Here is a 12,770-nt window from a genome sequence, read left to right as displayed (position 1 = left end):
AATGGTAAAACCAGAGGACATAATTTGAGGTTGAGGGGTGGTAGATTCAGGGGCAATGTTAGGAAATTCTATTTTACGGAGAGGGTGGTGGATGCCTGGAATGCGCTCCCGAGAGAGGTGGTGGAGAGTAAAACTGTGACTGAGTTCAAAGAAGCGTGGGATGAACACAGAAGATTTAGAATCAGAAAATAATATTAAAGATTGAACTAGGCCAGTTACTGGGCAGACTTGTACGGTCTGCATCTGTGTATGGCCGTTTGGAGGAGGATGGGCAGGGGAGGGCTTCAATGGCTGGGAGGGTGTAGATGGGCTGGAGTAAGTCTTAACAGAGATTTCGGCAGTTGGAACCCAAGCACAGTACCGGGTAAAGCTTTGGATTCTCGCCCAGAAATAGCTAAGAAGAAAAAAATAATAATAATAATTTAAATTGAATCAGGTTGGGCAGACTGGATGGACCATTCGGGTCGTTATCTGCCGTCATCTACTATGTTACTATGTTAAGAAGGCAGCCAAATTTCGGGCAGACATTGAGGAGAGGATGAGGGCAGAAGGCTCTTTGAAAAGGGAAGTGAGTGTGGTAAAGGGCAGAAAGATTACAGGTAAGAGTGTCTGTTAGAGGGACATAATAATCTTGCTTGGTGAGTGTATTAGAAGCTGAGCCAAACCGAGCTAGAATTGAAAGGTTATCGACAGGAAGGATTAATTATTCCCAACTGTTATTTATGTCTAGAGAAGCATTAACAGTGATTTCTGCTTCTCTTCACTTATCCTCATTCTCATAGATCCTTCCAATGTGTGGCTTTTTCCCATGATGGTTTTAGTGCAGAGTTCAGGGATGCTTTTTCTTTGCAATTTGTCCCTTCCCAGCCGCAGTAGCACTGACATCTAAAACCATCTCTCATCTTGTCGAGATCCTCCTTTGCCAGCGCTCCTTGTACTAGGTAGTCAAGCCCATCTGGATCCTTCTTGATGCTGAAGCTCGTAGGACTGAGGTGGAGAAATGCTCCCAAGACATTTTCCTTCCTCACGCAGCGTCCATTGCCAGAACACAGGGCATGACTGCAGAGCACTGCGCTCTTGGTTACATTAATGATATATTTACCTAAGGTTGTGTCAATATAGCCTTTCACCGCAAGGCAGGACCCCTGAAAGAAAGTTTGGCAATAAATTAACTCAACAGAATGACTGAGCTTAATACAGTACATAGGGCTACTTTTAACCACCAGTTTCCTTTGGCGGATCAAGGGTAGACTAGTGGTTCATTTGCATACTTTTTTCCCCCTTTATTTATAATATTTTTAAATTAAATACAAGAACAAGTCTTATTAAGGAAATACAGAAGCAAATTGAAAAAGGCAAAATAGAAAACAATAAGAAAAATAAATCTTCCTTAGACCCCAATAATGAAGTTAGGGGGCGAGCTTATCAAATAAACATAATTCTAATATAAGAATGGCTTAACAGATATATCCCGCTAACATATTTCACTGTTCTCTAACATTAAACATTTCCAATTGCCCAGCCTCTTCATCTCTATAAATGCTTTTAGCTGTTCTGGAGAAAAGAAAACATATTTTAACCCTAAATATTTTATCAAATACTTCCAAGGATAGGACAAGAATGACGCTCCCAAAGAAATCACATCTGGTCTCATTGCAAGAAATAATTTCCTATGATCTTGAGTCACATCTGGAAATATCCAGATTTTTTTTTACTGTAAAATACCTTCTGAGAATTACGAAAAAACAACCTGAAAATAGTATTAACGTCCTGTTCATAGACACAGTAAAGTCGCTCTTTCAGAATCTTCTGTAATAGTTGATTCTAATATATCTGTAATATTCAATTGTGATTTGTCTGAATTCTTTTGTAAATTCTCTGAGGTGGCTCCCATTTCTTTTTTTCTCAGGAAGGTTAATCGGAGGAATATTTTCTGGTGGAAAACCTAGAACTTCAATCAGATATTTTCTAAGCAATTCAATGCAAGTCACATTCAGAGATTTTTATTAAGCTGCAATAGTGTTTTTAGCTCACGCTAAACCTGCGATACACGGCTAGAACTAACGCCAGCTCATTGGTGGCGTTAGCATCTAGCGCCCTTAAGGAAATTCAAAAGTCTCAAGTTCAATCTGCGGTTATAATTCTCAAGTTGTTCAATCTTTCTATTATGAATAGCTTTTTCTTTTATTAATCCAGACATTATTTCTTGCAATTTATCTGCTCTGTCTGTAAGTTTCTTCATCTGCAGGGAAAACTCATTCCTTGTCCCATCTAATTTCTCCCCCAGGGCAGTTACAATACTTACTAAGGTTGAAACTTCATTAGAAGATTTGGAAACTGAAGTGTTCAATGTCTGGAGAGCTTCCCAAATGCTCTCCAGTGTTATTGCCATCAGTCTTTCAGGCCGGGTGATGGTTTCTACTACCACTCCCAGCTCTCTCTGCTCCTCTCCAACTTTTGCGGCTACTGCTTCTTGGATTGGATTCTCCCTCGCCGGGAACCAGCAGCTGTGCCGCAATGGGAGCAAGGCAAGGCGGAGGAACCGAGCCCGGAGGAGACGAGGAGATGTTAAAGTCCAAATCTTTGGCGTCACCGCTCACCGAAGACACAGCAGCCTGGCCTCCGGGTAATTGCGGGATCGGAGCAAAAACAAACTAATGGACCGCTGAGCAGGTGAGGAGGTTCTAGCAGCCAAGGGATCAGGCCGAACGCTACCCTTTCTTTTAGAATGCGGCATTTTCTTTTAGGAAACAAGAAGAATCTCAGGGTCCAAGTCGAGTGCGTTTCACTGCACTGCCCCTATCTTGGACTGCCCCTGAGTGACCCATTTGCATACATTTTAATAATTTTACATATTACTGTATTTGTTGTGCCTAATAAAAATAAAGTACTTTTGCCTGTATCATTTATTTTGTTTGTGGGGAATTTTAGATGTGAAAGATCTCGGGTATCGGGGGGGGGGCAAGCAAAGGAAGAGCTGATGTCAAGGATTGGAAAGAGGACCGAGGACCAAGGAAAGGTGAAGGAAGGGGGGGGAAAAGAAGAGGGAAGGAAGGTTCTGGAATCCATCCAGAAGAGGGAGAGAAAGGTTCTGAGATCTAGAGGAGGATCCCAAGAGGGAAGAACTAAGGGGAAAGATGGAGCTATATTCTTTATAAGCTATTCTGAGATTAAATAAGAAGGTGAGATATCAAATTAATAAACTGAATTGAGACCCTGCACCAGCTCCAGGAGTGCTTCCCTCATCGTTTCTCTCTTCCCTATCCTGATCTTTGCTCTACTCTTCTCTCTTCCTTTACCCATTCCAAGTGCCCTCTGTTTCATCTCCCTCTTCCAAATGTCAACACATAAGCACACCCCACTCTCATTTGCAAAAGAGAAAAACGACCCCGAAAATGGCAGAAAGTGGCATTTGGACATATTTTTTTTGCTAAAATGTCCAAATCACCATTTTCAAAACCCATACTTTAAAACATTTTTCTGTGCTGTTTGTCTCCTGTTCATCTAAATTCCAAGGGCGGTGTTGAAGGCATGTTTTGGGCGGTGACGGGATAATCGCGCGCCAGATACCAGCGCGCTGACAATCCAGCACCGACAATTCGGCGGAAGACAGAAGCGCGCGAGGGAAAAAATAATTTTTAAAGAGCTCCGACTGGGGGTTTGGGGTGGCAACCCCCCCACTTTATTGGTTGGTGTTCGCGCTGCTGTTGCGGGGAGGTGTGGGGGGTGAAACCCCCCACATTATAGAGAAAATGGAACTTTTCCCGATAAAAATCAGAAAAAGTTCCGTTTTTGCTATAATTGGAGGTTTCCAACCCCCCGAACCCCCCTCCAACAGCAGCGCGAACACTAACCAATAAAGTGGGGGGGGGTTGCCACCCCAAACCCCCCGTCGGAGCTCTTTAAAAATTACTTTTTCCCCCGCGCGCTTCTGTCTTGCGCCGAATTGTCGGCACTGGATTGTCAGCGCGCTGACGTCTTGCACTCCACTGTCTATGAACCGTTTTGGGCAGACTTAGGACTTGGATGTTTTGCAGCAATAATCAAACGTTTAACAAAACATCCAGGCAACCATTTAGACATTTGAGGCTAGACCTGTTTTAAAAACGAATAAGGGCCAGAAAGGTGCCCAAACTGGTCAGTTAATCACTGGAGGGATTAAGGCATGACCCTCCTTACTCCCCCAGTGAATACCAATCGCCTCCCACCACCCAAAGATGTGAAAGAAACAGTAGGTACCTCTCTCTCTGTGACAGCTTCAGATGGCCACATAGACTTCTAAGCAGAGCAGAAGGACACTCTAGGGTAGGGTTACCAGATTTTACCCATGGCCCACCCCAAGGCCCACCCAGCCCCACCCCAAGTCAAGCTCCGTTCCGCCCCCGTCAAGCCCCGTTCCGCCCCAGCCTCGCCCCCCTCAACCTGTTCTCGTGCTCTGAGACGCGTTGGAAGGGCATCTGTGCACGCGTGACATGATGACATCACATGCATGCGTTCATATGCGTGACATCACCACGTTGCATACACACATGCACAGATGCCCTCCCGACGTGGTCCCAAGCTGGAAGCTCTTCAAAACCTGGACAAAAGTGCTGAGTTTTGAAAAGCCGTCCGGGTGCCCAGACATGTCCTCAAAAACTAGGACATGTCAGGTTAAATAGGGTACACTGCAGTGAACATCACATATAAAGCCCACCATAACCCGCTTATATTGCATGGTGAGCCCTCCAAAACCCACCCAAAACTTACCTACATAAAGATGCCACCTGCAGGCATAAGGACTCTACTAGTTAAAGACATCATTGAAAATTCAGATTTCATCTTGCATTCTTCTGTGCTTTTGCAAAACTTTGGTGTGGTTGCTACACTTCTCTGAACACAAGTGCTTCAAATCACTACAGTGCACATGCATCTAAATATGAATCCTGATCTTTGGCCTGTCCTACAGTCATATGTACATATGGTGCAGGCACAGTAGCTCCTACATCTGCTCTACATTGACCTGTGTCCTCACCTGGCCTACTGCGATCCATTTAATGAATCTGCAGGACTTGAGAAGCGTTTTGGCCAACTGTTTGAGAGCTGCATGCAGCACTGGGGCCATGAATTTGAGATCATTGCCCTAATCCCATGAACCCTACTTTCACATGACCTCCTCATCTTCTGATCTCTCTTTTGCATCCTTACCATCGCAGAATATCTTTTAGTCTCCCCACTCTCCCATAAAAAAACTAACAGTATTCAAAGGCATCAACATCCAGATACCACTAGGCCAGGAATCGCTCACAGGGTTTGAGCACAGCAGGAACCACAAACCCCACTGCATTATTTCCAGAATTCATACTTTCATTTTATTAAGCACTATGGATCAGATTCTATACATTGTATTCAAAAACATGTGTGCATGGGGGTGTGGGTTGTGTAGGGGAGTGTGTATGGGTTGTGGCAGTGTCTGTGTATGGACGTGGGAGGTATATACGTATGTATGTGTAGAGGGGTGTCTGGGTGTGGGGTGTATATGTGTGCATATGTATGGGGGAGTATATGGGATATATTTGGGTGTGTGCATCTGGGTGTGGCGATATGTGTATGGATGTTGGGGGGTGCCTGGCTGTGGAGTATGTGTGGATGTGTGTATATCTCTGTGTAGGGGGTATATATGTGTGTTTATGGGTGTGGTATATGTGTGTGTGCTGGACTTGCTGGCAAATACCTGCGTATTTACTGGTGTCCTAGGTATTTCACAAAAGGCTCCACATTCAGTGAAGCCTTTTTTTAAATATAGGGGTAGTTGAGAATGTCCTGACCTGGACGACTCAATTCCCCTCGTGGTTCTGAGAACAGCAAGATTCACTCCGTAATGCACCAGTACCACAATTTGTAACTCAGCCTCCAAGCACAGCAGGTTTGAAGCAGCTCAGACCTTAAATAACGCACCTGTGATTCACTGTAATCCTGGTTTCCCCAGAGGATAATCCCAGAAGCCCCTTGAGCGGCACTTTCTCCAATCGTGTGCACCAAATCTTCCTTTTAAAAAATGAACATAAGAAAATTCCATGAATTCTTTTCCCTTCCAGAAGCTATAGGAAACTGCACCCTTGAGCAATGGAGGTGGTATATCCAAACTGTGAGACTATTGTGATCTACAGGTTCTTCTGCTCTCATTAAATGTCTACATCATAATTAACTCATATCAATATCATTCTAATAATCTTAAAAGCCTGTAACCGGGTGATATGAATAGGACTTCACTTTCCCCTGTCTGCAGCCATGGAGCGGCCAGATCTAAGAAACACAGGCCAACACGGCAATACAAAGCACTGACATGACAAACTCATGAGGCCTACACTTGCTACCTCAAACTACCACGGTTATGTTATTATTTGCAGACCCCCACACACAGAATGGAGGAATAGTGTAACTGGTCAGAGTCTATTCTACAGTATAAAGAAAAGGTTGCTGGGATAGGGTGTTCTCTATCTTATCAGATATATATGGGGATGATCATGGTTAAAGATTTGGGATGTGCCCTTTAGACTCTGACTCCGCATGGAGTTCCGTCCAAGTTCTCTCGTATTATTGCGACAGTGGCCACGGCAGCACGTCTAGTATTGGCGGCTGCATGGCGTCAGGATACGATTTCATCACAAGCACAAGTGGTCAATAAAATGGACTATGTTTTTCATATGTCCAAATTGAAGCATCATAGCTTAGGCTTGTTTTTGTTGCAGTGGAAGCCGTATATTGACTGGACTGTCCGGAGGGGTTGTTGATTATCTATCTGTGCATATTGTTTTACTTTGCGTGGGGAGCTTCTGGTACCATTCTTTTTCTTGCAATATGTTGGCCTTGTTACAAATGTACTGGTTGATATATGTATGTTTTACAATTTGTATGTCTCACATTCTCAATAAATAATTTTTTTTTTAAAAAAGAAAAGGTTGTACCTACTTTGCTTTACAGAATATTAGCTTAATAGGTCAATAACACACATATGTGTTTAATCACAGGTACTTTCACAACCAAGACTGATTTAATATCATGTGCATAAAATTTGTTTTCAATATGTAGCAAAGATAATAGACTCCCCTAAATTTCTGGCAATCTTTAAACTCAAATGCCAGTAATCTAATCTCTAAACAAGAAATATACTCAGAGACCTGGAGACTGTACCCGGAGAATTCTCTCCATATAAAGCCTCTCCATCCAATCATAGCATATTTAATGTAATTTTAGGTTGAAAAACGGTACTAGACCTTTGAAATAAGATGAAATAAGACACTTATCTCATCTTAAAGGTTCCATCGTGAAACTGTCATGTTTCGTCCCTGCGTCAGGGAACCTTGTTGCTGAATTACTAGAAAAGTGCTCAAATCAGTAAATCGGACTCGGGTCTCTCAAAACTGTCAGCTGGACTTCAAAAACCGACGTTATAGAGTAGCCTATAGAAAGACTTTGGCTTACTCCCAGTTTTCTTAAGAACTCAAGTCTTGAAAGTGGACCCAAATCAGATCACTGTGCCCAAAATACTGTCCTGCAATGATATTTCTAAGATTACCTCAGCAAGGAAATCCATTGTGTTAACATACACAATCCGAGCATAAGGCAGGATCGGGAGACTATCATTGATGGTCTGTCGGGCCACCCTAAATGCCTCCTGTAGCCGGTGCCTGGAATACTTCAGAGCATTATCAGACATATTCATCTCTTTGTCCAGATAGATCTGAGGGTAAAGTGCCCTACTTTGATTCCACAGCCATTGAAGCTCATCATTCCGTTGCATATCAATCTTGGGGCACTCTCCTGTATAGTTCAAAGTTGCATTTTTGTATTCAAAATTATAGCAATTTGGAAAGCCATAGAAACCCCACAATCCCATTGGCCTATATTGTTTACTGAGCTTCAAGGTCTCTTCCATAAAGCCCTGACCAGCTTGCTCAAATTCATGTTTAGCTTCGCTGGTCACAAGGTCAAGTGGCCAATCAGGGTGTTGATCTTGAACCAGCTCAATAGACTTGTCCATGTAGATCTTCAATTTGTCCCAGTTTCGAATCCATAAAGGCCTCCAGTTTTCCCAGTCAACGACTGCCATGCCTTGGAAGTCTGGGTTCAATATAGTGGCCTTAATATCTTCCTTGGCTTTTGCAAGGTGATCTTTCAGACTAGCATTCTGGGGGACCCCACCATTCACTGCAGTCCCATTCTCAGTGTAGTATGGATAAAAACCAAGCTCTGTGCTGTAAAAAATAGTAACCTCTTTGCCAACAAATGACTGGTTTTGGTTGCGTACAATATCAAAGACTCTCAGATCTAAATCCACTTGGTATCTGTCTTGGCAATGTTGGGTTGGAGCATTCCAAATAGTTACAAATGGGATAGCCAAATGAGCTGGTCTGGCTAAACAAGCAGAACATGGGCTCAAGGAGAGTCCCATCAAAAATGCCCAAAAAATCATGACCTTTCTGACAGCACAACTACCCTCTACTCAAAATATCAAGAACAGCAAATGGGACAGAAGCCGGAAATGTGATGCAGTGCGCCAGAACGCGAGTCCTTAGACTCTATGTTCAGGTTCCATTTAAGCCACACATGAAATGAATATTTTTTGGTTTCTTAGCAGAGTTCCTAGTGGGCATTTGCTCAATATGCCTAGGGATGGTTGACAGGATAAAAGCAATAATGATTGCAGGAAGTAACGGACTAAAATGCAGTAAGAGATCTGAGTGTAACGTCTCAGGACAATAGAAACATTATACAATAGGACTCAGGTGGTGTTAAAAGGTCATATAGTCACATTCCAAAACTTTGTCCTTAGAGATAATTCCGCATTCTCAGTCGTGCCAACGACCTTCATAAAGTAGCCCCCACTTAAGTGGCCTGGAGCCCATGGTACTTCAGCTTTGTCTCTCTTCTTTCTCTTCACTCTTCCCTTTTCCTCCTAATGGTCTTTGTCAGAGATGAATCTTCTGCCGGTGAACCTAGTACCAGCTTCCCAGTATCTTCCTACACAGTAGACATAAGAAAAAAAATATATAAAGACTATGAATAACAAAGCAGAAAATAAATCTTTCTAGTTCTTTGAGTGGCACTTCACTTGTACCCGTGGCAGCTGGTTTCTACTCAGCCTACTCCAGGGATGTCAAAGTCCCTCCTTGAGGGCCGCAATCCAGTCGGGTTTTCAGGATTTCCCCAATGAATATGCATGAGATCTATTAGCATACAATGAAAGCAGTGCATGCAAATAGATCACATGCATATTCATTGGGGAAATCCTAAAAACCCGACTGGATTGCGGCCCTCAAGGAGGGACTTTAACACCCCTGGCCTACTCAGTCTGCCTGATTGTTTCTATCCATCTATACACCAGTGGAATCAAACTGCAATCCTGAAGGGCTACAAACTGGATAGGTTTTCAGGCTATCGCTAATGAATCTACAAGAAAGATACTTGCATGCAAAATATTCATCTTCTTTAGGTGCTATCGCAGGGGTAGGGACCTCCGGTCCTTGAGAGCTGTATTCCAGTCGGGTTTTCAGGATTTCCCCAATGAATATGCATGCACTGCTTTCAATATTCATTGTGGAAATCCTGAAAACCCAACTGGAATACGGCTCTCGAGGACCGGAGTTCCCTACCCCTGAGCTAGACAAAACCAAAAGTGGCACCCTGAACACCTTGAACCATTATTGAGAAGTTAGGTTCTGAGGCTTTCTCGTCCTCTGAGTTTTTGGCCAAGCCTGTACTGTTGCATTCACATGTGATTAATTTTTGTACTTGCACTATCCATGTGAAAGAGTTATTTATTGATAATATTGGATTTTTACTATATCTGTGCCAATGGCAGGGCTAGACAGTTGGGTTTAGATAGAACTTCCAAAATCTTCAGTGAGCTTTTCCAGCAAACACCTAACCGCAGAAACAACGCAAGTTAGTTTGAAAGCAAAAATCAAGTCCATACTTTAGAGCTGACACCCAGTACAAAGGTTAAACCCTAGATAATAATAATAATTTTATTTTTTATATACCGGCTGACCAGGAATGGTTCTAGGCGATTCACAACAAGTAAAACTGAGCATACAGCGAAGAATACAATTTAAAAATGGAAATACATCAGATAGTAAAACATGAGAAATGCATAAAATTTTAAAAGACAACAGAATGCTTTAGGATACAAATTTATCAAATAATTGGTTCTTCAATAATTTTCTAAAATCAAGATAGGAGGAATCTCCTAGCATAATTTTTCCAAACCAAACATTCAATTTAGCAGCCTGAAAAGAGAGAGTTATTTCAAGAAACCTTTTATAACAACAAATTCTATGTGTAAACTTATTTGAGTAGTTCAAAGAAAAATGGGAAACAAGGTAGCCAGGTGACAAGCCAAAAATTGATTTATAACAAGCAAACTTAAACAAAACTTTGGCCTCAGTCAGCAACCAATGAAATTTCTGATAATATGGAGTAATATGCTCCCATTTTTTTAGACTAACTGCAGTGTTTTGAACCACTCTCAATTTTTTAAAGATTTTCTTGTAGATGTGTGATTACTCATTTTTGGAAAACACCAGTTGCTCCAGCTAAAAATGAACAGATGCAATATGTACACAGTATGTACAAATTGGGTTCAGATTCATTCCTAAAAGGCCAAAAAGCACGATTTAAGAACTCTCTACTTCTACAGACATCAACTGATTTTATCCAAATAAGAAGACTTTATTTAGATATATTTATTTACTTTATGTATTTTATTTAAACATAAATCTTTTCTCTGATCGATGTAACATCTTTTTTGTAAAACTGATTCTTACTTGGTTAATAAAGAATTTGGAAAAAAAAAAGTCCCCATATTGGTATTTTGCAAACTGAAAATGCGGAGGAAGACAGCAATCCTTATAAATGTAGACAAGAGTTGTCATTTGAGAACAAAAGACCAAAACTAAGCGGAGATGACAGTACCCGTCGTGGGATTGAATCCCAGCACTGCTCCCTGTGACCTCCATCGCCCCAGATACCAAATAATTATCTGTATATATGTAAACCGCTTTGAACGTGTAACCACCAAAAGGTGGTTCCGTCCAATTTGTCCCTGTGGGATCTCTCTCTGTCCCTTGAGCTCTGTCTTCATCTGCACAGTGTTCGAGGTGGGGCAAGGACAGATCCCATGGGGACGGGGATAGCTTTGTCCCCCGTCCCCACGGGATGAACTTTACTCACCGCGTTTAGTCCACCTGAATGTATAGCATGCATCTTACCCGTGCATGCGCAGTTGAAACGGCATGATTTGTGCTGCCGTGATGTGTGCCTCCGTGGCTTGCGGCGGGTTGTCTGTGAGGTGTCCCATGCTGGTAAACAGTCTGCTACTGCTCAGGGAAGTGGAGGGGGGGAGGCAGCAATCATGCTTTGCTCTGGGGGGGGGGGGGGGGGAGACAGAAGGGGGCCAGGCAGGCATGGCACAACAGAGAGAGACAGAAAGACAGACAGACACATCTATTCTAGCACCCGTTAATGTAACGGGCTGAAAGACTAGTACATAGTCTGGGAACAGCAGGAGTTTCCGCTACAAAGTACGGTCCAGACTTTTTACACTGCTCATGGCATTTGCTCACGATCACTCTCTTCGCTGCATCCTCGGGCTCAGATCTAACAGGTCAGCACGAGCCCTAAGCCAGTCCTTACCTGAGCCGCGCTCACGAGCCTCTGAGCGCGAGCGAGCAAGGCAAAGGTTCCAGCTGGGACCAGGGAAAAGGCACGAGCCTCCGGCCGCCGCTACCTACCGAAGCAGGAAGAGGAGGAAGAGGCTGATTGGCTGCTCCAGCAATCCCTCCTGCCTGTCCCGGACCAGCAACCAATGAGAGGGGCGGGGGCGGGACGCTGTCTGGCCCGAGGAAGCTTGTGACAGCCAGGCGCTCGCGAGGAGCGGGTAGATTTTCGCGCGTCAGGTGTGCGCGAGACCAACAGAAATGCGGCCGCAACGAAGTAACGTCCAAATAAGCTGTGAGGGAAAAAATGAGCGCAAACACGAGTACTACTTACCACGTGTACGGCGCTGAAATTGACATTTATGGACGGTCCCTGCTAGGAAGAGCTTACAATATAAACAGACAGACAGACATGACAATATAGGGTTGGTGAGAGGAGTTAGGAGTGGAAAGCACTCTCCAAGAGGTGGGCTTTTAAACGGCCCTTGAACACTGCATAATGCAAACGAGTCTGAGCTACATTTTCAGCACATAAATATTGCAGGCATCAGTGTATTGGACACCTGGGACGGTCATTTATTTGCACCCCTCAGCCCTCTTTGGGAAAATGTTGGGTTTTTTTTTAGTAATAATCCACCAGTCACACAACAAGGGGGTACCTGGGAAAAGGCAGCATCTTAAACACCAACAAAGAAAAGGAGGGGACGAAAGTTCCACTTCACAGATACCCAAGAGACAAAAAGGTTGGATGAATAGAACTCTTAAGCCACATGGCCTTGCCAAAGTATACAAAGAATCAAATATGATGAAAACAATTGGTGTATAAAGGACCTTCACATCAGTCAAACAGTGAAATGACTATCTCTGAGTAGAGCAGCTTGGTTCCCAGCCTTTGCCTAGCTGTTTGGCACCTGACCCTCCAGGACTAGCTTCTCCCCCATCTCTTCTTTCAACTGTACTTTGCACACATTTCCCTGGGAAACTCTCCTGAGTGCCAGACCAGAGGGAAAGGAAGGAGAGGAGGTGCCAGAGCATGGAGGGAGAGAGATGCCAGGGCATGGGGGGAGAGAA

At 43.4% G+C, this 12,770-nt stretch overlaps 1 protein-coding gene across 8 annotated transcripts in view; it reads right to left on the bottom strand.

The window, feature by feature from the left end:
* Positions 1–12,770, bottom strand: part of LOC117351284 (hyaluronidase-1-like) — a 49,844-nt gene that overhangs the window by 20,480 nt on the left and 16,594 nt on the right. Inside the window, exons 1-4 of one of the 8 annotated variants that reach the window (XM_033926386.1) lie at positions 11,775–11,887; positions 7,559–9,003; positions 5,938–6,027; positions 381–1,145 (exon numbers count right to left, since the gene is read on the bottom strand). In XM_033926386.1, coding sequence (XP_033782277.1) covers positions 777–1,145; positions 5,938–6,027; positions 7,559–8,455 — 1,356 coding nt within the window. In that variant the 5' untranslated portion in view covers positions 8,456–9,003; positions 11,775–11,887 and the 3' untranslated portion in view covers positions 381–776. The other 7 variants (XM_033926382.1, XM_033926383.1, XM_033926389.1 and 4 more) reach the window with 7 other exon arrangements.

The sequence above is a fragment of the Geotrypetes seraphini genome, chromosome 17, assembly GCF_902459505.1.
Source record: "Geotrypetes seraphini chromosome 17, aGeoSer1.1, whole genome shotgun sequence".
Classification (NCBI taxonomy): domain Eukaryota; kingdom Metazoa; phylum Chordata; class Amphibia; order Gymnophiona; family Dermophiidae; genus Geotrypetes; species Geotrypetes seraphini.
Note: the sequence above shows the minus strand (reverse complement) of the source record. Positions and strands in the feature narration are given on the sequence as shown.